Raw genomic sequence first — 26,291 nt, forward strand, 5'->3', positions numbered from 1 at the left:
GATCCAAGGATTTGTCAATCAATCAAAAGCTATAAAAACACAAATGATATCGCTTACTTGCAATTATCTCCGCATGGGCATGGATTCCCACAAGCACACCCCGCAGTGCAGCCGCAGGTGGGCGTGATAGCAGCAGCGCCAGCAGCAGCGGTGGCCATTGCAAAACAAAAAGTGAAGAAAAGAGGACGAAAAAACACTCTATTAGAACAGTGAGGAACTTGATTGAGAAATGCCCACAGTTGCCCACTTTTATAGAATGGGTCATGCATTATGCAAGGGCAGGCACGAGTTCACCACCAATTGTTACTGCTGGTAAAAGAAATGCCATTATATTATGTTTTGTATGAGATAAGAAATCTAATGAAAGGATAGACAATTGCAGATTTGGAATTGTCCATCTACGCATAAGACCAACGATTTGTACCTTGTCAACCTTCCACTCATTATCTCTCCGGAGCATCCGTTCCCGAGCATGATCGCAAACCAGGACAGAGAGGAGAGCCATTCGTTTGAGTGCACGTTGCAAGGAAGTTCGTTAGATAGTCGTAATAAGGATCTGTGCAAGACCTGGACAAGCCACCACAGTCTACAAGTTCGATTGTCTCTATAGAAGCGACTGAAGAGAAGGAGGAAAAGAGAAGGAAGTAGTACCCCATGGTTTGACATGACGGCTCACAAGAGCCTAAGTTATAAACAAAGCGGACCGTGAAAATCTCGTCATTGGACTGTGCACTTGCCTTTGAATGTGATGAGTTTCCAAGTACGATGCAGAAGAAAAACAATCGAGGCTAGCTTCTTGGCCTGTTCTCTGTGCTTGGAAACAATGCTGCCTGTTACAGAAAAAAATTCTCGCTCAGCTTTGTCCTGCCTCGCACTGAAGGATCAAAACCACTGTTCCACGGGAAGTTTTTCAAAGCAACGGACGAGTAAGTAAGTAAGACGTGGGCTTTGCTGCTGTTCCCTGTGTTGTATGAAGACCGTTCGTAATCCTTCGTAGCCTGGCAGCTGTGAAACGAAATGCGCAAATGTACTCATGATTCTGCAAAGTCGAGATTTTCCACTGGATCTTCGTCAATGCCTGCCACTTCTATTCCCGAGATCTCCAGCGAAGCTGGGTTGAGTACCTCGATGTTTACCAGGGCGTTGATACGAGCACCAGGGCGTTGATATGATTTGATAGGTCCAAGCTATCAATCCCAGCGCTCTTGACAATTAAACAGGTGATCTCACGAAGCAGCGTTTTACTGGGAGATTGCTCCAGCAGAATCCGACTTCCGCTAAAACCTCTTCTTTTGCAATCTCGCGGGCTCTGGTGGACGGAAAAGGAAGCTCGGAGTGGTTCTAAAGAGGTGCGACGGTGGCTACCAGCGCTCCAGTGGTCTCCTTCGCCAAGGATGGTGTTCCATGCAGCCCTGTGATCTCACGCCCTGGTAAAAACACCCTGGTAAAAATCTCTCTTTTTCTCCATCGTTCCTGTAGAGAAGCTATTGTTTCGTATTTGGCAGGCATTCCTTCTGGCCGGAGGAAAGCAGGACGAGCCAGAGAGGATTTGGTTTTGGAGCTGTGATCCATGGCTTTAGCTCGGGAGTTCCTTCACGAGCCTGGGAGATAGACAAGAGCAGCGTTCGAGATGTCTTGGAGAGATAAAGTGGTGTTGGCATTGTCGAAGTGGATATAACTTTCCCAGATGCCACCAATGCTTTCGATCGAAACTTCATCTATCACTTCCGCTAGATCCATAGCTTCCTAATCTATTAACCCTGGGACTTGGAATGGACTGCGTCCAGCTCAACAACTCTTTTTCTTTCAAATTCTTCTGTGAACTAATTGTTTCTTCCAAGAAGATATGATCGCTCCAAATTGGTTCCATGGTGGACGAGGGAGAAAAGATCGAGGCCGTGGATGAGAGTTATCGACAAACAAGTGGAACAAGGCTCGCTAGTTGTTATTTCAGCTTTCTATCCTTCTACTAAAGCTTCCATTCTCCAAAACGAATCTTATCATCTCTTTTATTTATTTTCCCTATGATATCTTATTTGGCAGGGAGAAATTCTACATTCCTCTACAATGTTCTCTTAATGGTTGCAAGGGTATGATAGTTTCAAAATTAAAATTTAAACTTAATAGTATAAAAATGGCAGTTTTAGGGCAACATAAGAAGTGAAATTAAATTCTCTAAATTTTTCTAATTCAAAATTAGTATATAATGAATTAAATTATATGCTATAATAATATATATTATTTAAAATACACACACAGCAAATTATTTATACTTCATTAAAGTCTTGTCACTTCGTTCCATTTTTCATTGGATTTCTTCTCCAGAGATTCTCGGTTATCTTAGAGCAGGGAAGAAATTCTTGGATCATTCTGAAAACACATTTTCTCCTTGTATATCATATTACACTAAACCAAAGCTCTTAGCAATTAATATAATAAATCTAAACCTTATCCTCAACGTGAAACTTGTGTTATTTGGCATTTTGCGCCAATAATTTGTACATTCTCTCCCTGTGCAAAGCCACACAATATGTGAACAGAAATGCGCTCTGTAGATGTCACAGTGTAGACATTGCAGCTCACGGGGCTATAAAGCCCAGCTTGTTTCCTCATTGTTTTCGTGCAAATCTTCACAGCGAGGCGAGGTGAGGCGGTCAAGTTGGAGCTCTGAAAGTCCTCTTCTCTCACCTGGGCGATCAAGAGCTGGTTGCATTCTCAAACTTTGGTTCAACCAACAAGAGGGTAAGGATACCTTGGAATGTTGAGAATTGCTCACATCGTCTCTGCAGAGCGTAATGGACAACGGCAACAGCATCGTCCCCATTGTGGGTATCCAGAAGAAAGTCTCTGAGTACGCTCTGCCTGCAACCGTTCAAACGCACGAGGTCGTCCCCATTGGAGACGAGCTGCTGCTCATCACCCAGCAGGAGTGCAATGGGATCATCAAAGTCACGCTGGATCCAGCAACCGGCAGCCCGACATTTGCTTCCAAATTCACCCTGGACGGATCCACATACCAAGGAGCTCATGGCCTCCGCGATTCCAAAGCTTACCCGGGCTATGCCTGGGTGACGCTCCAGTTCGACAACAGCTTACTTCTCATTGATCCCATTGCGACTCAACAGAATATGCCCCCACGGGTGGAGAAGAGGTTTCGGCTTCCAAAGCCTCTCCGAGGCCCCCACGTCGTCATAGAGGACGGCTCCGACTACCTGTGGGTGACGTGTAAGGACAGCTGCCACGTGGCGAAGGTGAATCACCGGGAGTTTGCTGTCGTGGCATACTACCCCTGCAGCCGCCGCCCCATCTTTGTGGCGCCGACACACGAGTACGTGTACGCCAGCATGGACGAGAGTAGCAGAATATTCTGCCTACAGAGGAATGGTGAAGCCACATCCGAGATTGAGATTCCGGCCGGGAAGGGAAGCACCCCTGTTGGGCTCATCACTGGCCCCGATGGAAATGCCTGGTTCGTCCTGCTTGGGAATTTGAAAGGGGGAACCGGTACCTTTGGAAGGATTAGCATCAACAAGGTGACGAACGAGCCATGGATCACCTGGTTCCATCTCACCACCGCGACTACTGCCGGACTTCTCCATCTCGCTTTCGACAACGGTGTCTACCATCGCAGCCAGGGCAAGAATCTCAAGATCTGGCTGCTGGGATCTTCAATCGGCTCCCCCGCGAATATCAATGCGGTGTTCACTGTTCACCTGCAGCCAGATCCTAAGAATCCAGAGCAGCTCCACCTCGAAAAGGAGGAGGTGATCGTGCTGCCTACGCAGTCCTCGATGGCGCACCGCGTGCTGAAGCACAGATCGGGGCTGTTCGTGACGGAGCTGAGCGCCTCTGTTCTTGCGCACATCAGTGGGACTGCGGTCTGGGGCCCTGACAGAGACGATCAAGCCGCCGACGCATATGCTCTGTGGGGACTGGGCGCGCTCAGCAATCGCGTTCACTACCCAAGCTTGCCACTAGCGGTCGCGGAGCCCACACTGAAGCGCAAGAAGATCTTGGAATAGTTTTGGTGTTTTAAAAATAATTTGCTAAGTGTTGCAAGTAATGTTAAAATTTTATAATTATAAACATGTTTATAATTTATAAACACAAGATTAACCTTATTGCATATCAGCCATTAGATGGTAGAATAAAGAAAGAATATTTTAAAAAATGTTTAAAAAAGTTTATAAATTATATACATGTTTATAAATTATAAATACAAGATTAATCTAAATGAATAACAACCATTAGATGGTAGAATACCCTAGATTATCCAAGCATATTTTAGGTATATTCACTACCATCTCAATTTGCTTAAGCAAACCAAAAGTATATTTAGCTTTTTAATTTGTTTGCTTCACATCTTTGTTCCTCTATGTTGCAAAGTTAAGTTTATCAAGAAGCACAGTATTAATATCAACTAAATTATATTTTAAATCTTTGTTCTTGATACTAGTGCAAAAATATCATGTATAATTGCTCAAATAAAAAAGTTCCTGGGTCTCCCTCTAAATATTTCTTTATTTTTTTAAATCTTCAACACTTGTCTATGTACCAATTGCAATCATACCAATCCTTATTTGCTACTTGATAAAGAATAATTACATCCACTCCTATTCTCACGTTAGATTGTGTTTGCACACTTGAACTATTATCATAGACACTAGCTTTCACCTTTGCTAGTTTGTTTCTTAAGAGAAATGGATTTCCATTAAATGGGATATTATGGTGTATAGTATAGTGAGGAAAAAGTCATTGATTCAAACACTTCTATATTTTTGGAGCATGAAATATCAAAGAGAATTCAATAATTAACACCAATATTTTATCTTGTGTTACTCCATTTTCTATTGTTTCATTTGGGGCAAGAGTTTTTGCTTCAATTATAAACTTTGCTTCAGTTTATAGCAGATCATCTTCATTACCAACAATTACCTATAGAGTCTTTGTAAAATTGCCCTATAAAAGTCTTCAAATTCCTATGGAGCTTCCCACAATGTTATGACTCTAATAGATTGAAGCATTTACTATGCTTCTATAAAAACTTATTTTTAAAATTAGAACTAATTGCTCATTTATTTCTATTCCTAAGAAGTCAACTAGATCACTTATGCTCTACTATTTATATGCTCAAACTATAACTAAATTTTTTCCTATTTCTTATGTGCCACAAAAAATTCTAGATTCCCCTTTGTTCTAAATTACTCTAGCTTAATTCATTAAACTTATTGTATTTAGTAGCTCTACTTTAGCATAGTTGTGCATACTTCCTACTTTGCTAAGAGAATTTCTATAATAGTTTGAACTTGTCAGCCAAAATGGTACTTTCTTTTTTACTAGCTTATCTTAAAAGATTTTAAAAGAAATTGTTGTGTAAACACCACTTTAGTTGCATATTAAAAAATGTTTCAATAAAGTTATATTTTAATTTATATTTCTTGTGCTTTTTTTGAAGTTTAGTGCAAGCTTGATCATTAAGGACTAGGTTGTAAGAACCTTTAAATGGATAAACCTATTCCTATGGTATAAAGGTCTTGCTTTCAAGTATTTGTTATGAAATATGAAAGATGTTTATCCATACTTTCTACCAAGGTCCTTTTTCTGATTGGAGGTGATTATTAGAGTAGCTTACTTGAATTCCTTGGAAGTTGTGGCAAAAACAGTATATGTGGATGAAGACTTCCACTTGGGGTGCAACTTTGATTAAGCCTGATTACCATTGAATCACTCAACTTTGAACTATCATCAAGTGTATTAGAAATTGAATACCCTTATTTCAATGGATTGACCACAAATTCCATTATTAGTGTATTAAGATATAAAGAAAAAGTTTGATTTGAAGTTGAGGGTATAAAATTTTAAATCATTTCTACTCCTATAGTTAAGTGAGTGATTAAAGAATCTCTTGTTACAAGTAATTGTTAAAGAGATTGAAGGATTCCAAGTTTTGGAGCTTATTGAGCTCATTAGAAACATTACTTTAAAAGGATAAATTCAAGTTTTTAGATAATGCCAATTAAATTGTTAGATAAAACATTTATAGAGGTGATAGGAAGAGAATCTAAAATTTAGATTATTCTTTTCCAATTGAGAAAATGACATAACCCTTTATTTATTGGAAAAAATTATAGCTATCCTCAAAGACGTGCCTCTAGTTGAAGTATACAATGTTGCTAAAAAGATTTACTAGCTTCCAATCTAAGATTAAAAGAAAATCTCAGTTTATGGTTATATGAAATTGTGGTCTAGATCTATATAAACATTTTTTTACATGCTACAGACAATAGAATTTTGCCTAGATTCCTCCTTGAAACAAATAATTTACTATAATGTGTAGTTTTTTTTCTTTTAATATATAGTCAATATTCATTAGAAAATATCAATATAAACATTTATAAATAAATATTGCAAAGGTATTATAAAATATTCATCTTCATGAGATATTGTAAATAATTGAAGAAAAAAATATGAGAGACAATTCATGAGGGTTCAAATATAGAGGAAAAGGCCCATAAACAAAAGTACACCCTTTTTTTCAATTAGTTAAAAGTCAGAAGAGTAGCGAGCTACAATTCTTAACTTTCATTTATGAAAGCGTATTATTGTATGGAAGTATAATGGATTGTAAGCAACTAAAGAAAATGACTTGAAAAATGATTTATAATGGTTCAAATATAAAGGGAAAAAGCTTATGAATAAGTTTTTTTTTAATCAATTAAGAGTTTTAAGATACTTAGGGTTAATGGTCATTGAGTTTAACTATGGATGACTTCTTGGGAAGGTTAAATTTAAGAATTTACATTTTGTATCAAACAAGTTTTAGGTTTGACTTTGTTAGTTGGTTAAAATAATCACACTACATCTTGATATTGATATATGGTGATCTAGCTTGCTATAGCTAAGTTAAATTTGAGGGTAGAATATCAAGAGAGTGGAGTTCTTGAGAGAGTTAGAACTTTTAACTTTCATCCACAAGGGTATAAATTTGCAAAGAAATATAGTGAATTGTAAATAGAAAAAAAAGCAAGTCAAAAAATTATCTATAAAGGTTCAAATATAAAGGAAAATAATATATAAATAAGAGTGCACCTGTTTTTCTACATGAAAGGGTTTTGGTATATTGACTCTTTAGCTACAAGTAAAAGTTGGTGCCAATATGATATAGAAACCATATTAAACAAAGTTTTTTATTTTTAACATCCTTGGGTTTGAATAGTATTGGGTTGGGTGACTTTCTAAGAAGTTCAAATTCAAAGTTTACAAATACCTATACTATATCTTTTAAATTTAAATAATCTTCAATATAACCATCATCAAATTTTCTTGACTATACTATAACTCTTAAATTTAGATAAGCTTTATTATAATCATTATCAACTTTTCTTGAAACTAAATAGATCTAATAGCATTTCCTTATAACATAATTTAAATACCATAAAAAAAAGAAAATTTAAGGTTTGCCTATGGAACACCCATTGAACAAGATAGAGGTCAATACAATAAATTACTTGACCTTAGGGGGGGATAAGTTAATTGCCATATTATATCTATAAAGCTATGAATAAAATATTTATTTCCCATATTCCTTATTAGATGCTTAGTTAAGAGATGAGAATCTGAAGTTAATCAAAGAAAAAAAAAACTCCAAGACTACACCTTTTTTCCTATAGAAATTTATTATTTCTAGGAAATTCAACTATGATGGAATATTATAAGTTAGATCCTTGAGTTAATCCTTCTACTTCATTATTCCCTAGTTTTAGAAATTCTTTATTGCATTGAATTCATAGTGCTCACCCTTGCAATATAGAATTATAATAAACAACTAAGTGCTTGTTTTTTATAAACCATCAAAACATTAACTCTCTTACAGAAAAAGTCTAAAGGGCTTTTAATGGAATTTATCAAATCTAAGACTTTGGATCCTTGTGAAATATAACAAACTCCCGGATGAATCCATTGTTGATGTGTAGAATAGTCCTAATAAAAGTTTAAAAGGATCAATGAGAACAATTGAGATTTTATGTCCATGGAGAAATCGAAAGAGGAAGAGTGATCATGAGGTCCAGTACTATTAATTCTTTACTGAAATTTTTCATTAAGTTGGATTAGTCATTAGTATTAAACTTTGATTACAAATGAATTAAAGAAAATTTTAAAAGCAAGAAATCATAACCATTAAATTAAAGAATATCCTAGGATTCTAAGTATATACTTTATACCTATAATAAAAAATTTAAACAAGTAAGAAATTAAACTTGATTAAAAATGAATTAGAAAAGTTTAGGAGAGAAAAAGCACAGCCATAGATTTTAAGATATCCTAAAATATAATTGAATATTTTTAAGTATATTTTTATATACCTCTTTAAAGTAAACAAATATTGTTATAAATTTAAATACACTGGGCAACTATATGATCCTAAAGGTAGGATTTGGAGGGTGGGTACAAACTTATTGTTTATCAAGTCTTAAACTTTAAATTAGACATATGAGAATTGTTTAATTTCTCATAAATAGGTTTTGTATTACTCTTATTTCATTAATAAAAATGGAAACTTCCTCGTTTTATTTTTTTACAAGTGTTTAGATTTTTTCTTCACACAAGTGTGATGATATAAGCTGATAAGTCTAAACTATCCATGGAAAAATTGCAATAATTACTTTAAAAAACTATAAGTACATTCATGTAATACATCTCCTTTTTATGAGAGAGATAAGATTATAATATTATAATCAATTTGGCATGGCTCCAAGCAAAACCTTTCCAAGCAACACTTTTGAATATATTGAGAGGGCATTAATATCATTATAGGGCCATTTTCTTTTGAGAATTTACCAAGGAAAGCAGAAAGAACTTCAAAACTTTTATGAATATATAAAAATATTTTACCTTTAAGTATGTGTATTTAAAATGCTGAAATATTGACTTCAAATATGTATATGATATACAATATGGGATAGGAGTTTATCACTTTGTATATATATATTCAAGGGTCATGAAAAGTGAATGAGTTAGTAGGAGTTAAAGCAAATAAATGTATACCAAGAGCATTAGTAATACTAATCCAATGTTATGTAGTCAACTTACAAGAGAATAAAGGTAGATGAAGTTAGAGATAATTTAAATTTTAGCCACTCTTCCTATGATTCTTTTACATTCAACAACTTATTTTCAAATTAAATACTAAAAAAATATTTTTATACCTCAAAAGAAAATAGAGAGAGAAAAATATCTATATAAAGAAAAATCTTCTCTACAATCATTTCTACTATGAATCTTTAAGACATTGTTGTACTTTCTTCAAATAAAAATATTAAGTTATTACTTAGTTTTAATGAATTTTTTTGTGAATATGGGTGGATTCTTGATGTTGTGGCTAGTGCAATCAATTGCCTCAATTGCAAGCAAGATTTTCTACGCTTCTTTCCATTTTCATAAAGCATGTTGTTCATAATTGATTTTTTTTTAGACTTAAATAATTAATTATAATCACCTAAAGCAAGCATTTTGGTAGTAGAGTCTAAAGGATTAACAAGGTTTTTAATTTGTTAAGAATAAAACCTTAATTATAAAGTTTTTCTACCAACTATCATTTATAATTAAACTATAGCTTTAGAAACTCTATTTAATCTTTTATTTCCTCTTCAAATTTAAGTTTAAAACTTCTCACTTAACTAAACTAATTCTTTATAAAAACTCTTTTATTTCTTTTACAAATTTCTTTTTCATTGTTGATAAAGTTATTTTTTAACTTATAGTTTTAGTGCTCGTCACTCTGTAAATCGTAAGATATTTCGCTTTGCCGATCCTCCACACTTTGTCTAGATGCTTATCTTGATGCCCGATTATGCTGCATGTGAGGACAATAAGAAGGCCAAGTTTACTGGACAGTATATATTGTGCTTGTTTCTTTTAATATTTTATTTACTTCTTGTTTTGGATTTTCCTAATCAAATTCACACTCATTTGTTATTTTTTAATATATATATATATTAATGTAAATCCAAAGCCACCATAACTTATAGAAACATTTATAGACTTTTAACAAAATTGTTATTTTATAGTGTTACTTATCAAGTTCTTTTGAAATAAATTACTAAAAAGGAAAGTACTGTTATGGTTGACAATATTAATCTTTTGTAAAAAGTCTTTTAATAAAGCAAGAGGTATTATTTCTAACAAGCACACCATTTATTAAATATAATATATTTAATGAATTAACTAAAACATTTGTTATAGCACATAATAAAAAAGAATTTCCCTCACAACTTAAGTATTTAGATAATAGAAAAAAGATGAATCTAGCTAACTTCTCATAAATAAAAGTTTTAATTTTAGTTTTAAAAATATATTTTATAAAAGCACAGTAAATGTTTCAAACTATTATAGTTATGATAATATAAAAATTTGAGGAGTTTTTTGAGATCAATTTATAAAGCCTTTTTAAAAATTGTTATTGATGAAGATAATTTTCTAAAGATACCTAGAATTTAAGTGAAATATTTTGTAAATAAAAAAATAAAAAATGAAACTTTACAAAATGAAACATTAATACCAATGTTTAAGCTTTTACATGTTTATAATAGTATAGTAGATGGAGAGAAGTTGATTGATATGTTTTTATATTTGTAGAGCTTGAGATAGCAAAAAGCATTATAATATCCCATTTAAGTAAGAATTTATTTCTCTCAAAAACAAACTAGCAAGATGTTTATAATAATTATTCAAGTATGCAACTATAAACACAATCTAATATGATAAAAAAAAGTGAATAAAGCTATTCTTTATCAAGCAATAAATAAATATTAGAAAAATTAAGATTAATATACAGGACAAGTGTTGAAGGTCTAAAAAAATTTATTTTAATACTATACTCTTTAATAATATTATAAGTGTTATAAATTTAAGTTGGCAACATAACGGAATATATATTTTAAATAATAAGGATGTTGAGTATATGGAGTGCTTTTGTGCCACTAGGGCAATGCTTATGGAGTGGCCAACCACTTATAGTCTACTCTAAAGGTATAGTTCATCAACTTTTGATAATTAACTAATAACTAATTTTAGATCATATAAACATAAAAATAAAATCTAATAATTTTAGAATAATATAAAGTTTATATATACACCAAAAAGTGAGTTTTTAAAATTTAGTTAATCTCATTGGGTCACTAAATAATAATTTTATAAGATTTTTCATGGGTATGTTCTTCATGTTTGAGTTAGTAAGTTTGAAAAGGAAATAGAAATAAATACATATCGAGGTTGCTGAAAAATTATCTTCCTTTGGGTGGAGGTTTTGTCTCAAGATAGGAAATGAAACTTTGTGATATTCTTTTAATCTATTTGAGAACTAGCAACAAAATTCAAGATTTATGAATCTGCAAAGTGCAGAAATTTATTTCAAGTTGGTTAAAAAGCATTAAAAGCATAGAAGTTTTAATCTTAACAATTAAAAGATAAGAAGCTAAATATTTTCTACCCATTGCCCTAGATCTTCCCCTATTAAATGTAAGGAGGGCATTTATAGAAAATCATAAAGGTGCTTTGATAATCTTAATAAACACCTTATGGACGTTATCAACCATGCCAACCAACCACAAAAGCATAGCATTTAAAATTAGTCTTCAGATGCCAATTTCCGTTAAATGCATGGTGAGCAGAAGCTTGAGTGATTATCTTGGTAGTAAACATAACTTCTTTTTTTTTCCTTCAAATCCTAGCACCTCACGCTAAATCAAATGAAATCCAGATCTGGGAGTCTGGCATAAATTGAGACAAAACTACATGCTATGCTCCTTTACCATCTAATCAATCTATACCAACCAAAAGAAACATCCTTAAAGCTTTGGTTATGTTTGGGAAGATGTCAAAAGGTTGCTGTTTCCACAAATCTTCCAGTACTGGGATTATTTGTGGGATTTGTGGATAGTTTATTACATTACATTACATTAACTCCCATAAATAGCCAATTCCTTGACTGAACTGGAATGGCGTTGTTTATCTCTGCTTACTGCACATTAGTGAAGTATATAAGAATTTACCGGTGCAGTAACAATTGCTGGTGTCTCATGCATGACCCATTCTATAAAAACGGCAGCTGTGGGGGTTTCTCAATCGTGTTATCGATAGTTTTCTTTCACTTTTTTGTTTGATCTCTAGCAATGGCCACCGCTGCTGCTGGAGCTGCTATCACGGCCACCGGCGACTGTACTGCTGGATGTGCTTGTGGGAATCCATGCCCATGCGGAGATCATTGCAAGTAAGAGATATCTTTGTGTTTCTAGAACTGTTGATCTATCAACAAATCCCTTAATCACAGATGTGGAGCAATGGGTAGTGTTGCTGGAAGAACGTAAGTTTCTGTTATGGATCCTTTTCTTTCCAATATATACATTATGCTAGTTTTGCAACTCTTTTGATCATGTGCTAGTGGCCACGACGGAGTTTTCTGCGAATGCGGTGCAAATTGCAAGTGTGAGACATGCGCCTGTGCCAAGAAAACTGCCTCAGGCGAGCCCTTCTGCAAGTGTGGCTGGACATGCAGTTGTGAGACTTGCTCTTGCCCCAAGCCCGTGCAAGGTTGATGGATCAAGGAAGAAAATTCTTGCAATTTTTAGCTCAATAATGATTTGATTTGCAATTGTTCTGCGTAGACATATTGTGGTTCAAACTCTGGTCAAAATGATGCCAAGCAAATGCTTCCTCATCTGTCTTATATTTAATTGACTGGAATATAGGAATAATAAAAGTGAAGTATTTTTCGTCATGAACGGCTTTTCCTCATCATATGAGTTGTAGTCTTTATCGAGACAAATCGGGGCAGTGGAACTTTGAGTGGTCTATCTGTATTAAATTCCTCCTTTTTTTGGTCTACATTGGAAAGTAAAGAGACTTCGGTTTTGGAGTTTTGGAGCTGTGATCAGGGTGGCCGTGGATCAACCTGGGAAAGTTATATCCTCGTCCACTTTGACAGTGTTCCAAGCCCCAAGGTCCGTTGCTCTCCACCGTTTTGGACGTGATGGTTCTTGCAGCGACAGATGAATCCTCGCTCCATGTATTTATGAGTTGTAGTTTGTCGAAAAAAAAAAAAAAAAAAAAAAAAGTAGAAACACACAGTTCAAAGAAACTCGTGCATCTCCACGTACCACTGCCACAATTCAACCACTTGAAAATTGGTTTCTTCGTCGGCTATGTTGTGTTTCAGATGTCCGAGGGAGCTTTGGCCGACTGTGGCTCCTCCCAAGCTTCAACAAAGGCCAGATTGGTGATACATGGTTGTGGTTCAAATTCCGGTCAAAACGATGCCAGAATGGGAATAGGAATAAGTATTTTTCGTATTTCGTGAAGTATTTATTATTATTCTAGTCAATTAAATATAAGACAAATGAGACTGTGGCTCCTCCCAAGCTTCAGCAAAGAGATTGGTGATACATGCACTGCTGACGTGAGTACTTGTGCATATTCAGCCCAGTGCCACTAGCTGCATGCATTTTATAGTGGAATTCCTTGTTCATTGGTGAAAGTCGCTGGAGGAGGAATTCTTTTTGTTAAAATTGTTGTAAAATTGTAATCACCAATTTGGAGCAGTCCAGTGCTCCAATTCCTGAGTCGGCCAAGAACAAAGCGACAAGTGAAAGCTCTCTTGGACATATGAAGCACCACATAATTAACAAAGAAGGTGGTGATTTTATTGAGCCAAACAGACTTTAGCGGCATAAAAAAGGCTCAATCCACGCTTCACGAGCAAAAATAATAGCTTCCTCTTGGTGAGCACTCTGGACCACATTTGCCTTTTCTTCGCGAATATTGAGCATGCGCGATAGAACACGTAGAGGAATGCCTCTGTAAACCGAATTTCTCCTCGACAAGTAAGAGATCATAGGCCTAAACACACACTAAAAAAGAAAGTTAAAAAAAACTATGGAGAGTTTTGGATACCTGTGGGATGTGACGAATGTGATGTAATGGAAGCTCTCCTCGCTGGAAGGATAGAAAGCTGGAACGACAACGAGCGACCCTTGTTCCAGTTCTGCGTCGAGAACTCTCTCGCCACTGGGATCCACGACCTCGATCCTTCCTCGTCCATGAACGACGTAGAGGATCTGATGGCTACCATGGAACCAATTTGGAGCGACCATGGCTCCCTGGAAAAAACTAGTATTAACTCACAGAAGATGGAGGTCTCTACCTTACACTCCATACCAAGTCCCAAGGTTCGTAGAATAGGAAGCTTGTAGCTGCTGAGCTCTCGGATCTCTCCACCGTTTTGGACGCGAACGTCGGGATGGATCTCGATCGATCGAAAGCGTTGGTGGCATCTGGGAAAGTTATGTCCTCGTCCACTTTGACAATGCCAACACCGCTTTGGCCCTCCAAGACGTCTCGAACGCTGCTCTTGTCCAGCTCCCAGGCCCGTGAAAGAACTCCCGAGCTGAAGCCATGGATCAGAGCTCCAAAACCAAATCCTCTCTGGCTTTGCTCGTCCGGCTTTCCTCCGGCCAGAAGGAATGGCTGCCAAGTAGAAAAAAAAAAAGCTTCTCTACAAGAACGATGGCGGAAAAAGAGAGGTTTTTACCTTTGTGTGACGATTGTCAGCCAGATGTGCGACTCCCATGATTTCCAGCTCCTGGTCTCCGCCGTTGTACCACCACAAAGCAACTCCTTGCGGAACTGCGACAACATCTCCTCTCTCTCCCGTGTCTTACGATCAACAAGAGAGGTGAGAATCCCAACAAGTCCACCACCTATCGTTTGAGAACCATAGAACCAACCTTACGAAAGCTTAGCGAAGAACAAGGAGAAAGTTTGAGAACTATAGCTATACCTCAAGTGACAATGTGGAGCAGGGAAGAGTAGAGATAGAATGGAAGCAAGAGACCCCTACGCTTGAGCATCGTCCGGCCAGCCACAACTCCGAGCTCTTCGAAAACTCCGGAGACTTCCCAGACTTCCAATTTTCCACCGTCGGATTTGAGCGCCTGCGGCCTCAAATCGCTCCATGGACGACGCGATGAGCGCGAGAAAAAATGCGAGAAATCCTCTCAGTGATCTCATATCTTTTGGATGATCGAGAGAGCGAAGGCTTCCTGGCTTTGGCGCTGTGATGGATCCTCGCTCCATGGATTTATAAGCTGGGAGAATTCGTGCATGGAGGTAGCGTGCCTGCAAAAGTTTTCACAGAAAGAGGGAAATGACACTGCTCCACTGCTCCGCCATGGCAGCTCCTGGGCGATCGTTTGCCCTAATCTCTGGGCGCTAGCCCTAAAAACCGGGGCATACTGTTCTTCTCTCCAAGATGCCCTTCACGGGCATGAGGCAGCGCGGTAGGGTTCTTACTGGACAGCGCACTCGATCTGGAAGCTAGGGTTTCCATGACGCCTTGATCCACACGCCGCATTCTTCCTGGATCGGCGCCACTCCCAGGTTCGCAAACTTCTCTAGATCTGAGGCGTGCGCGGCCCGTGCAGTGGGAAAATCCGATCGATGACCGCTCGTGCATAGCCAGGATCGATCGATCGACTCGCCCGCCCTAAGATCTCCAGGATGGAGGAGGGAAATCCTCAAGAGATCGCGGTGGCCGGCCCAAGCCGCGATCGCCCGGCGGATTTCTCCGTGCCGCGCAAGAAGCGCGCGATGAAGAGCCAGCCCCGGCAAATGCAGAGCAGCATCGACGTCCTGGCGGAGGTACTGGCGGAGCGATGCGGCGATGCCGAGGGGGCGGTGTGCGAGTCCGAGGAGATCGAGGAGGACGATGGCTGTGGTGGCGAGGACGAAGAGGGCGGCAGCGAGGACACCAATCCCGACGATAGCATCGCCCGCGAGCGTCGGAGTAGCGGCCTGGACAAGGATCGAGGAGGAGGAGCAAAGAAGCGGGGCATGGAGCCTTACAAGTTCACGCGCTGTAAGCTCAAGAACCGGCACTTCCTCCGCGAGGGACAGGGGCTGGCGATGATCCGGAGCCTTGGGCTCGAGCAGTTCTTGCTCCACACCGAGGTTCCCAGATTCAACAAGAGCTACTGCACGGACTTCATCACGACTTACAGCCACCACAAAGGTGCCGGGGTGGTGAATGGCCGGCTCATCAAGATCACTGCGCAGGCCGTGAGGAAGCTCACGGGTCTACCTCTTGGAACCCGAGGCGAGCGGGCCATCGTTCACGACGTCCGGGCGGAGGATCTTCCAGTGATGGACAGGCTCATTCCGGGGCTCAAACGGACGAGCTATGGATACGACTTGCGGTATCTGCGATACAAGGACCAGACCGAGACGTTCGTGGCAGTGGCGAGTGCTCTGTCCGAGAAGCTGGTCTGCCGGACTTTCAAGCTGACTTACATCAAGGGGGCGATCATCCTGGCCATGGAGACGTCGCTGCGGCTCAAGGTGCTCATGCAGTGGGCCGACTTCATGGCCGAGACGATCAAGAACGCGATCAAGCTGACGAAGCTGAGGACGAGGAACGTGAGGTTTGCGTTTGGGGAGTGGCTGACGGGGATGATCGAGAACGCTCTCGGGGAGGAGCTGGAAGGGGAGAAGGGAACCGGACTGGTGGAGAACGGGTGCAGCGACTCCCAGGGTGAGATGAAGTTCCAGGAGAAGGAGGAGCCGATGGAAAACGACGTTGCTTTGCTACTCATGGCGGCAGCTCCAGCTTTAGCCCCAGCTCCAGAGAGTGTGGTTGCGATCGAAGCTCCACAGCAGCAGCAGGAAACGCTGCCGCTCGTCGCTCTAACGCCTCACAAGATCAAGAAGCGCGTGAGAACAGCGATGCCAACCACGACGGCGTGCGGCAGCGACTCTACGAGCGAGGAAGTGAAACGTCTCCAGCAGCAGCTAGCCGACGCCGAGAGACGCGAGCGATGGTACGTGACGATGAATCTCAGCATGGCCCGCGAGCTGGAGAGGCTGAGGCTGGAGCTGGAGTCGGTCAAAGGCGGGCAGAGCGCGGCGCTGGCCGTGAAAGACGCGGCGGAGCCGAGGGAGCCAGCGGAGGAAAGCAAGGAAATGCCACTGGCTCTCAGGAGCTCCACGCCGAGGAACGGAGAGGAGGCACAGATCGACAGGGTCATCGAGAGCCTGGAGAAGAAGAGCGCTGTCCACGAGCAGGAGGTATCACGGCTCAAGCAGGAGCTGGAGGAGCAAAGAAAACTCATCGAGCTGGTCAAGAGGAGCCGGGGGATTCCACTGGAGGCGATCGATCGACGCGAGCAAAAGCGATTGCGTCGCGACTTGGAGAAGGACAAAGCCAAGACGAATCCATCCTAGTGTAAAAAGTAAGTTCTTTCCTTCCTTTCCATTGACACCATCTTTGCTTTTACCACTCGACACCATCTTCGTTTTTCCCATTGACACCATCTTTGTTCTTCCAGATTAGCATTCGTGGATTAGATTGACGACCATCGGCTAACTTGCGGCGGAAAGAGGAAGAAAAAAGAAAGAAGAAAGCAAGTTGTGATAGCGAGACAAAAGGTACTATATGTTTGGTCCCATTCGGTGTGTCATATTAATACAGTGGTTGGAATTTTACAGATCAGGCAGCCAAGATCTCTACTCTCTTTGTCTTCCTTGACGGCGAGCAATCGAATCTAAATCTGATATTGGTGGTGGTGGTGGTGGTGGCGGTGGAACACCGCGCCTTGGAATGACGCAGGCATTGAGCTGTGAAGGCTGTCGTCACACTTGAGCCGCACGGAAAGTTCCCCCTCGTGATCGCTGCCCGTGTGATGCTGCTCGTCGTCGTCACCGCCACCAAATTCTGGATGGTGGTGATGGTGATCCTCCTCCTCCACACGCAAGCCCGGCCGGATCCCGGCGGCGGCGGCGCCGCTGCCACCGACGAATCCCGCCGCCTGGCCTTTCTCGTGAGCCGCTTGCTGGAGTGCCTGGAGCTGCTTGAGAGTGGCGAGCGTGTCCACGTTGTACGGCGGGGCGCCGCCACCGCTGCTGCCGCTACTCCTGGTACGGAGGAGAGGTAGAGTGGAGGAGGACCTTTGGTGGTGGTGGATTTGCATGGTGCCGCCAAAGGTGGCACCCTCGTAGGCCTGGAACGAAGCAATCGGGAATGGCTCGGGCGTGACGCCGCTCAATCGCTTGAGATAGAGACGATACTTCTACACAGGGAAGAAGACAGAGCGTTGGAAAAGAGAGAAAGAACAAACTGGTAATGCGATTACCTGGAGGTGACTGGCGACGTTCTCTCTCGTGAGCCCCTGGATGTTCATCACTTCGAGAATCCTCTTTGGCACGGCCTCTATGACAAGAAACTTAGAATGTGAGCTCTCGAGATCGAAGAAAACAAGAAGTAACTTACTTTCGATTCCTATGTGGTTGATGGCCTTGACGAACTGCTGGTGGAGGTCGAATGACCACACCACCCTCGCCTTCTTGTTGCTGGCGATGCTCCTCACGCTCTCGTCGCCGCCACCGCCGCCAAAGTCGCAGCTCGGACGCTTCTTCTTTCGCAGGAGGCGGAGGTCAACGTCGGCCTCCTCGGAGGAATCCGTGGGGGTTGACCTCATGAAGTCCTCCCACTCCTCGGGAGCTTCGTCTCGGACAGCCGAGTCCTTGGTACGCCGCCGGACGACATGCTGCCAGATGTTCCGTAGCTCCTCGATCCTCACGGGCTTCACCAGGTAATCGCAGGCTCCATACACGACGCCCTTCATCACCGCGTCCGTCTCGCCGCTGGCGGACATCACTGTTGCAAGGAAACAAAAGAGTGTGAGTGTGAGCGTCACCATTAGAATCTTTGTTGCTTTCTTCTCTCTTCTGTTTTGTTTCTACGGGTTTGCCGTAGCTGTCCCGGGTTTGTTTCGTCCTGGGCGAAAGCATTAAAGAGGGAGAGAAGACTTACTGATAACGGGGATCCCCATCTCCAAGCCAATGAGCTCCAGCAGCTTGAAACCGTCCATGTCAGGCATATGAACGTCGCTGATTACTACGTCGAATGATTCTTTCCTCTCCCGGAGGATTGTCAAGGCTGCTGTCGCACGGCTGCAAGTTGTAACTGCGAGAGAAACCACACTCCAAGTCAGAAAGAAAGAACCACGAGACAACAGGCAAGAGGTACATCCCAGCGAACTTTTACTTGGAAAAAGATAAACTCCAAGACAGAGTATCTAGCAGCAGCCAAAACATTTTGAGAGTCAAGCAGCACACAGGAAAAAAAGCTTTTAAGAGTCAAGCAGCAAAGAGCTTCAAGAAGAACAAGCAATGACTTTCGAGTGGATTGAAAAGAATTGGAGTGAAAGCTTACCAGCATACTTGCATTCTCGCAGCATTCGCTCTAGCAGAGTGAGGCAGCAAGGATCATCGTCCACGACTAACACCTTGAGACCTGTGGGCGAGAAGTGATCCATTTAGCGCATAAAAGTTATCCTGCGAAAAGAATAAAAAATCTGGATGAAACAGTGCTTGGCAAAGGAAGGATGGAGCTCGAGCTCCACAGAAGAAGAAGAAGGAGAAGAAGAAAGTCTCTGACACACAAGAACGATCGAGCTCCAAACGAAAGAAAGAAATCTCAAGGCGCAAGGATTGAAGAGAAGAAAGAAGAAGAAACATGATCGAAATATCGCCGGGCGAGGGCTAGGGATTGCGATCGAGCTCATCCCCGATCGAAATATCGCCCCGCGAGGCTCCGGAGCATCGAGAGGAGGGATTGGAGAGCGAAGAACACAAGTACCTGGCCTGGCCGCTGGACAAACGATGCCAAGATCCTCCCGCCGACACAAATTTACGCGATCGCGAGAGGCGCGAGATCAGATATTCTCATGGAAAGTTCACACGCGCCGTGACGCTCCACTCGCGGCCTGCATTCGCCATTTGCCTGCCCGGCGCCTGCGCAGCGCGCTCGATCCGATTATCCCACTTGACGCGGAAGAACAAAAGGGAAAAAAAAATTAAACGCAAAGTCCAGTTGTCCATTTTTGTCGAATCGGCCATGGCCCATGTACGAAGACTTCCATGCTGCCACGTGGCATATTGCTACTGGCTCGCAGCAAGAACGTTTGAACAATGCCAATTGTCAAATTGTGTGCGCCCGTGTGTCTTGGTACATCTTCTCTCTCGCTCTTCGTTGGGTGACCTAAAAATTGTATGGGCACGCGCGTAAACCAGGCTTTACCTTATCAAATTCGGGTGGAACACGCAACGCAGCAACACCGCCTCAATTTCAAAGAGATTAAACATGTAACAACACACGAGAAAGACTTTGGGCGATTGAATGCTCCAACTTGCAATGCCAGAGAGACGCGATGGAAGAAAAAAAAGAAAAAAAAAAAAAGAAAGAAAGAAAAAGAGAGGAAAGAAAAGATAATCGAAAAGACCCTTCCGGTTAGTTTGCTGGATTTCCACTGCTACAACTGTTGGTGGTGGTGGAACCCTCTTTTTCCTCTTTTTCTTTCCTCCGCCACCTTTTTTCGCTACCCTAAGATCATTGTCAACTAACCAGATAGATTTGCTCCCTGACGTGACATGGAGTGTTCCAAGCCACACAATGCGGGGCGCAACTTGGATGCCCAAGCAAAAAGCCTGAAAAGATCTTTGGCTCGCCAACTTTGTTTGATTGCTATTCGCGCACTAGATTTGTTTGACAATCGCTCAATCGAATATCCTCTTACCAAATGAAAAGCTATGCTTTTATTTTTTTTATTGTGCCAAAGGAACCCATTCTAGCTCGAGCTGGACCTCGCCGCTCTCGACGTTCTGGAGCTTTACAGCCAAATCCTGCTTTATTTGACCCCCGACTAATCTAATCACGCTGTCACTTACAAGCGCGTTCTCGGCCGTGGCCAGGCATCTCCCTATTTGGACTTCTCCCGGATCATCGATTTGGTCTTCCATCGCTTCCTCTAAAACGCTCGCCGCCGCTACGATCGGCTGTAAATCCACCTCCACTTCTCCCATAATATCGTCCGCCGAGAACTTGTCATAGTCGAAAACTTGCTGTGACATAAAACGCGAAGAGAAGATCACTCCTGTCACAAAAGGTTTGAAGAAACTTACGAGCTTGAGTGGAACAGGAGGCCCGCTTGGAACCGATAACATGATCTCTTCGTCCCAGACTGGATTTAAGTTGCTGTTCACAACCTTGGTTTTAGCCGTCTATCGGAAACAAGAGTTTTATGAGAGCAAAGAACGAAGGAGAGTAGTACCTGATGGCCCAAGTTCAGTACCACGTAAGGATCACTCGTGAGAATGTCTCTTACGGCCAAGTTCGTCCCTTTGACAACTCGCACTTTGAGCAAACCGAGGAACTCAACCATGGCAGCCTGAAATAAAAACGCAAGCTTACTCGTGAGGAAACTTGGCAAGGCTCAATCAAAGCGCACAGACTGATTTAGATGGAGAGTTTTTGGATGTCTTCTTTCGGGACAGGAGATGCCGCATGGAAGATCGACGAGAGGTTGAGGAAGGGCGCTCTTCCTCTTGTCTAAACGACTGCCTGTAATGGGAAGAATGGTTTGTGGAATTCAAGCGGAGTGTGGGCTTCACAAAGTCTTGGTACTCGTATTTTCTCCTGAGAAAGAATGGAAAGAAGTGTGAGACAGTCTAAGAAAGAATGCAATAGTCTTACACTATCCATTCCCTTCGCTCCTCCATAGTCGAATCTGGACATGGCTTCCGGCTTCCAGCGGGCAAATGGGCCTCGTAGATTGCATTCGCTGCCGCATTTCCTCCAACTTCAGCCATCACAGAGACCTGTTCGTCTGTCCATTCATCCAACGAGGTCGACATCACCTATTAGAACAAAAGAAAGGGAAGAAAGCAAAGAAAGTTGGAGAGAATCACTGTCAAAAGAGAGGAAATAAGAGAGGACAGTACCTTAGAAATATGAACGCCAAGGCTGCGATGGATCCCAGAGCATTGTATGCACACAAAAACCCCCAAATTCGCAGATCTGCTCGATTTCACAGCTCAGAGATGACGGCGCTAGCTCAGAAAATCACTTACGCCCATTTCGGATCGGCAGCTCCACAGTCGGCGCACACGCGATTGTCCCGCTGCGCCAAAAGCCTCTTGAGCCCCTGCATTTGATGCTCAAGAACCCTAAAACCCCGACAAAAAAGTTTTAAGAACCCTAAAGTATGCCGGTATATTCACTTTTTAAAAAAGAATCCGTTGACCATCTAAAGTAGCGCGTTTGATAGCAGCACATAGCCCGCGGCATTTTGGGGCTCGATTTCCAGGATTTGCTTGGCTGCATCGATCCCACGGCGTGGATCGCGCTGGAATCTATAGCCGGATAATAAAGATTCCCACGCGGCGGCGGTGCCGGCGGTGGGCATTCGTTGGATCATTTCCATCGCGGCTTTGAGCTGCCCTAATCGCCCCAGCGCCGAGACGATGCACGAATAGTGGTCTTGGGTTGGGACGATGCCATAGTCGATTTCCATGGAGGCCAAATAGGCGTAAATTTCGGCCACCTGGCCCAAATGCGCGCACGCCACGAACACGCCCAGAAAAGTTACGTCGTTGGGGTGTACGGCATCCATGGCCATGGTCTGGAAGCTCTCAATGGCTGTAAGGCCGTACCCTAAATGGGCATACACTGTGACTAGCGCCGTACAAGAGACCACGTCTCTCTCTGGCATTGTGTCAAAGAGTTTTTTGGAAATGGGTATATGCCCGGCTTGGGCATATGCTGATACCATTCGATTCCAGGAGACTAGATCTCGCTCTGGGAATCTTTCGAAAAGAGCTTTCGCGAGAACAAATTCAAAGTTGCCTAGAAAACCACACAAAAGAGCTGTGAAGGTTATTATGCTTTGGACGGGCATCTTAACAAAGATTCTTCTTGCGGCATCTAAATGCCCATGTTGGGTATATGCGATGATCATGGTAGTCCATGAAATAACGTCCCACTCGGGCATTTGGTCAAATATTCGTTTCGATTCCTCCAAATTTCCGGACTTCGAGCTTGCCACAAGCATTGCATTCAAAGTTGCGAGATTTTTCTCTCGCGATGCTTTAAACACCATAGCCGCATTTTCCAAATCACCATGGTCAGCATAAGCTTGAATCATGGTGTTCCAAGAGATTAAATTCCTCTCCGGCATTCTATCAAAAAATTCACGCGCCACCGTTGTATCACTCGCGCTCGCTTGAACGATCGCGTTCCAAGCGACCAAATCGTGGCCAGACATCGCTCTAAAGATTCCCCTAGCCTCTTCCACTCGTCCGTGCTGTCCGTACCCGTTAATCACGACCGTCCACGAGACCACATTGAGCGAAACCAACGGCCGATCCAGCATCTCTCTCGCGAGGTCCATTTGCCCTGCTAGGGCATATGCTGTGATGAGAGAGTTCCATCCTACTGGATCTTTCTCGGGCGAACGATCGAGCAAAAGCTTTGCTCGATCGAAGCTCCCGTGCTGCGCGTAGCCTTGGATCAAGGTATTGATCGTCACTGCGTTGTGCTCTGGCATTCGATCGAAGAGATCCTGCGCCCCTTCCAGATGCCCATGAAGAACAAACGCCTGGAGCATCGCGTTCCAGGCGATGAGATCCTTCTCTTCAATCCCCAAGAACAAGCTCCAGGCCTTGCGGAGATGCCCCAATCTGGCAATCGCGACGATCGCGCTCGTGATGAGCACGGTGTCGAGGAGTGGGATCCGGCGCAGCAGCTCCATGGCCGGATCCACGAGATCTCTCGCGAGGAAGGCCTCGATCATAGCAGCCCACGAGAAGAAATCCCGGTCGGGCATGCGATCGAAGAGATCCTTGGCTTCGATCACTCGCCCAGCGCGGGAGTAGGCCTCGATCATGGAATTCCACGACACGGTGTTGCGCTCCTCCATCCTGGCGAAGAGATCGATCGCGTCGCCCAGCTCCCCAGCCTCAGCGAGCGCCCGGAGCATCGAATTCCACGATTGAATCGTTCGGATCGTCGCGGGCATCCGCTGGAATGCCGCTCGCGCGAGATCCAGGCGCCCGTGCTGCGCGTAAGCGGCGATCATTGTGTTCCAGGAGAACACATTTGGGCGATCCAACGCCGCGAATGCGCGGGTCGCGCGATCCAAGCTCCCGCATCTGGCGAAGGCGCGGATCACCAGATTGGCGAGGAAGATGTTCCGGGAGTGCCCGCTGCTGTGGATCTCATCCTGGATCTCGCTGACCCTGGCGAGATCCCGGGATTTCTCGCAGGATCGCAGGAGGGTGGCATAGAACTGGACGTCTTCCATGGCTGGATAGATAGATAAGAACTTCTTGGAAGAACTTAGATCTTCCATTAGATCTTCCATTACTTGCGACTTCCAGCATTGAGCCAAGCATCAATGGAGCTGGCGCGTCCAGAGAAGAACTCGTGAGACAACGCCTGGGACGCCGACAGCCGCGAGGCTGGATCGTAGACCAAGAGCTTCTCGATCAAGCGCAGCGCCTCTCCGGACGCTCGCGGCAAAATCCTGGCCAGAGTCACTGGCGGGCGATCGTCGTTGAAGCAAATCTTGTCATAGTCGGGGAGGCTGGAGATCCCGGGCCAGATCGTCTCGTTTGGGACACCGAGAACTCTCACCACCCTGCTCAGCTGATCTATGTCGGAGGCTCCCGGGAAGAGTGGCTCGCCTTGGATCAACTCGCCGAGGATGCAACCCACGGCCCAGAGATCCACCGCAAAGTTGTAGCTCGTCGAACCGTAGAGGAGCTCCGGAGCTTTGTACCACCTCGTCCCCACGCAGTCGGTCATCTCTCCGCGGAAGTCATCGTTTCCCACCTGTGAAGAACACCACCACATCTTAGAACTCTGAGAGAGAGAGAAAGAGAGAACTTAGAACTGAGAGAAGGAACTTAGAATTTAAAACCGAGAGAGAACTTAGAACTTAAAACCGAGAGAGAGAGAGAGAGAGAACTTAGAACTGAGTGAGAGAGAAAGAGAACTTAGAACTTCGGAGAGAGAGAGAGAGACTCTCTACCTTGTACCAATCGGAATCCTTGTTGGAAGTTTTCTCCCACTCGCCATCGCTGTAGCGATCGTTCCTGTCTGATGATCTTCGAGCACCATCTTCTTCTTCCTCCGCATCGCTCACTCGAGGACTAACTTCGGTGCCGGAGTCTTCGATTTCCAGACGATCGTAGCTCTTGCTGCCTCGAATCTGTGCTGGAACCATCGTCTCCGGCTGCTGCTCTGACGATGTCGCGGCCGACTTGAGCTTGAAGCTCCCGCCCTGGAGCCATGCCTCGATCTCCTCACTGTCGAGTTTCTTGCCGCTGCCAAATCGATCGAACTCCGCTCCTCCCTTGAGCTTCTTCTTGCCGCTGGAAGAATCCTTCACCGCTTCCTCGACGTTCTCCACTGGCAGGACGAGCGCCGTGCCAAAGTCCGCCACCTTGAGCACGCCATCGCTGGAGATGAGAAGATTGGATGGCTTGAGATCCCTGTGCAAGATCCCAGCACTGTGGCACTCGGCCACGGCCTTGAGGATTTGCTCCATCCAGTTCCTGGCCTCGAATTCCTGGAAAGGGATCTCCTTGCGCTCCTCTATCACCTCCGCGAGAGAGCCCGGAAGAAATTCCAGCACCAGCAATACCCCGGGATGGAGCCAGACGTGATCCAAGAGCTGGACGACATGGCTGGAGTTTGTGAGGAGCTGGAGAGCGGCCAATTCGCGCGAGGAGCTCTTGCCGTCGTGGACTTCCTTGAGCGCGACGTGGAGGCCGTCGTCCCGGCGCTTGCCGTGGTAGACATCCGAGTAGGCGCCGGATCCAATGGGATCCAGCACCGCGTACCTGGCCAAGACCTCGCGATTCTCGTAGATGCTCCAGGAGCTCGCGAATCTGGCCGCGGCAGCGCCCTCCTCTTCCTCCTCACTCTCCATGAATCGATCGCTCCCTGGCGTCAGCCCTAATGTAGGTTCTAGGGCTTTAAACAAGAACAAAAGAATATACTTTAATATTCATAACTCTCAAGTTATAATCTATAAACACAAGATTAATTATTCCATGGTAGAATAAACTAAAATATACTGAAGATTTTATAAATTATAAACATGTTTAAAATTTAATAATATATGAGATGGTAGAATATTTTAAAATATTCAAGCATATTTTAGGTATATCCACTAGTTTTGCGTAAGAGATTCATTTTATTTATATATATAAATATATATTACATGTAGAATTCAGGACCTTGAGCTTATTGAGTTACTTCGAATAAACCTCCCACTCCCTGGTTCAACTTCCACTGAGTCAGAGACATGAGAAAGCATGCAATCGATTTGAGGGCTACAATCGTGAAGAGTCCACACTTTGCAAATGCGAATGCTTTAAGGGTGGTGTACGAATTCTCA

The 26,291-nt window shown here is 43.2% G+C and overlaps 7 protein-coding genes across 13 annotated transcripts; 2 read left to right on the forward strand and 5 right to left on the reverse strand.

Annotated features, from left to right (window-relative positions):
• The first annotated feature begins 2,429 nt into the window (after positions 1–2,429).
• LOC9630877 lies at positions 2,430–4,121 on the forward strand. The gene is made up of 2 exons (XM_002967547.2): positions 2,430–2,742; positions 2,790–4,121. The coding sequence occupies exon 2, from the start codon at positions 2,796–2,798 to the stop codon at positions 4,020–4,022; it is 1,227 nt and encodes a 408-aa protein (XP_002967593.1). The 5' UTR covers positions 2,430–2,742; positions 2,790–2,795; the 3' UTR covers positions 4,023–4,121.
• Positions 4,122–13,651: 9,530 nt separating this feature from the next.
• On the reverse strand, positions 13,652–14,935 carry LOC9632820 (13S globulin basic chain). 3 transcript variants are annotated; one of them, XM_024672804.1, is made up of 5 exons: positions 14,834–14,935; positions 14,585–14,753; positions 14,212–14,520; positions 13,948–14,153; positions 13,652–13,893 (listed from the first exon to the last, which is right to left on the reverse strand). In XM_024672804.1, the coding sequence occupies exons 2-5, from the start codon at positions 14,621–14,623 to the stop codon at positions 13,716–13,718; spliced, it is 732 nt and encodes a 243-aa protein (XP_024528572.1). In that variant the 5' UTR covers positions 14,624–14,753; positions 14,834–14,935; the 3' UTR covers positions 13,652–13,715. The 3 variants fall into 3 exon arrangements, with proteins under 3 accessions (XP_024528572.1, XP_024528575.1, XP_024528574.1); XM_024672807.1 differs by having other exon boundaries at positions 13,652–13,904; XM_024672806.1 differs by having other exon boundaries at positions 14,198–14,520.
• LOC9630878 lies at positions 14,861–17,603 on the forward strand. The gene is made up of 3 exons (XM_002967548.2): positions 14,861–17,279; positions 17,376–17,475; positions 17,536–17,603. Exon 1 carries the CDS (start codon positions 15,553–15,555, stop codon positions 17,269–17,271), a length of 1,719 nt encoding a protein of 572 aa, XP_002967594.1. The 5' UTR covers positions 14,861–15,552; the 3' UTR covers positions 17,272–17,279; positions 17,376–17,475; positions 17,536–17,603.
• Positions 17,486–19,819, reverse strand: LOC9632821 (two-component response regulator ORR21). Of its 3 annotated transcripts, XM_002967802.2 has the most exons (6): positions 19,688–19,819; positions 19,262–19,383; positions 18,860–19,012; positions 18,317–18,703; positions 18,180–18,256; positions 17,486–18,116 (listed from the first exon to the last, which is right to left on the reverse strand). In XM_002967802.2, exons 2-6 carry the CDS (start codon positions 19,362–19,364, stop codon positions 17,592–17,594), a joined length of 1,245 nt encoding a protein of 414 aa, XP_002967848.1. In that variant the 5' UTR covers positions 19,365–19,383; positions 19,688–19,819; the 3' UTR covers positions 17,486–17,591. The 3 variants fall into 3 exon arrangements, with proteins under 3 accessions (XP_002967848.1, XP_024528570.1, XP_024528571.1); XM_024672802.1 differs by having other exon boundaries at positions 18,180–18,703; XM_024672803.1 differs by lacking the exon at positions 19,688–19,819 and having other exon boundaries at positions 18,180–18,703; positions 19,262–19,598.
• Positions 19,820–20,620: 801 nt separating this feature from the next.
• LOC9630879 (probable ADP-ribosylation factor GTPase-activating protein AGD13) lies at positions 20,621–22,058 on the reverse strand. 3 transcript variants are annotated; one of them, XM_024672478.1, is made up of 7 exons: positions 21,958–22,058; positions 21,829–21,904; positions 21,581–21,744; positions 21,340–21,523; positions 21,159–21,275; positions 21,010–21,108; positions 20,621–20,949 (listed from the first exon to the last, which is right to left on the reverse strand). In XM_024672478.1, exons 1-7 carry the CDS (start codon positions 22,035–22,037, stop codon positions 20,653–20,655), a joined length of 1,017 nt encoding a protein of 338 aa, XP_024528246.1. In that variant the 5' UTR covers positions 22,038–22,058; the 3' UTR covers positions 20,621–20,652. The 3 variants fall into 3 exon arrangements, with proteins under 3 accessions (XP_024528246.1, XP_024528247.1, XP_024528248.1); XM_024672479.1 differs by lacking the exon at positions 21,958–22,058 and having other exon boundaries at positions 21,581–21,713; XM_024672480.1 differs by lacking the exons at positions 21,581–21,744; positions 21,829–21,904; positions 21,958–22,058 and having other exon boundaries at positions 21,336–21,410.
• A 75-nt stretch (positions 22,059–22,133) lies between these two features.
• LOC9630880 (pentatricopeptide repeat-containing protein At4g02750) lies at positions 22,134–24,188 on the reverse strand. The gene has a single exon (XM_024672736.1). The coding sequence runs from the start codon at positions 24,186–24,188 to the stop codon at positions 22,134–22,136; it is 2,055 nt and encodes a 684-aa protein (XP_024528504.1).
• On the reverse strand, positions 24,179–25,852 carry LOC9630881 (cyclin-dependent kinase 20). Its single transcript, XM_002967805.2, has 2 exons — positions 24,918–25,852; positions 24,179–24,718 (listed from the first exon to the last, which is right to left on the reverse strand). Exons 1-2 carry the CDS (start codon positions 25,818–25,820, stop codon positions 24,248–24,250), a joined length of 1,374 nt encoding a protein of 457 aa, XP_002967851.1. The 5' UTR covers positions 25,821–25,852; the 3' UTR covers positions 24,179–24,247.
• Positions 25,853–26,291: the final 439 nt, after the last annotated feature.

This window comes from Selaginella moellendorffii, unplaced genomic scaffold, assembly GCF_000143415.4.
Source record: "Selaginella moellendorffii unplaced genomic scaffold, v1.0 SELMOscaffold_9, whole genome shotgun sequence".
Lineage (NCBI taxonomy): Eukaryota > Viridiplantae > Streptophyta > Lycopodiopsida > Selaginellales > Selaginellaceae > Selaginella > Selaginella moellendorffii.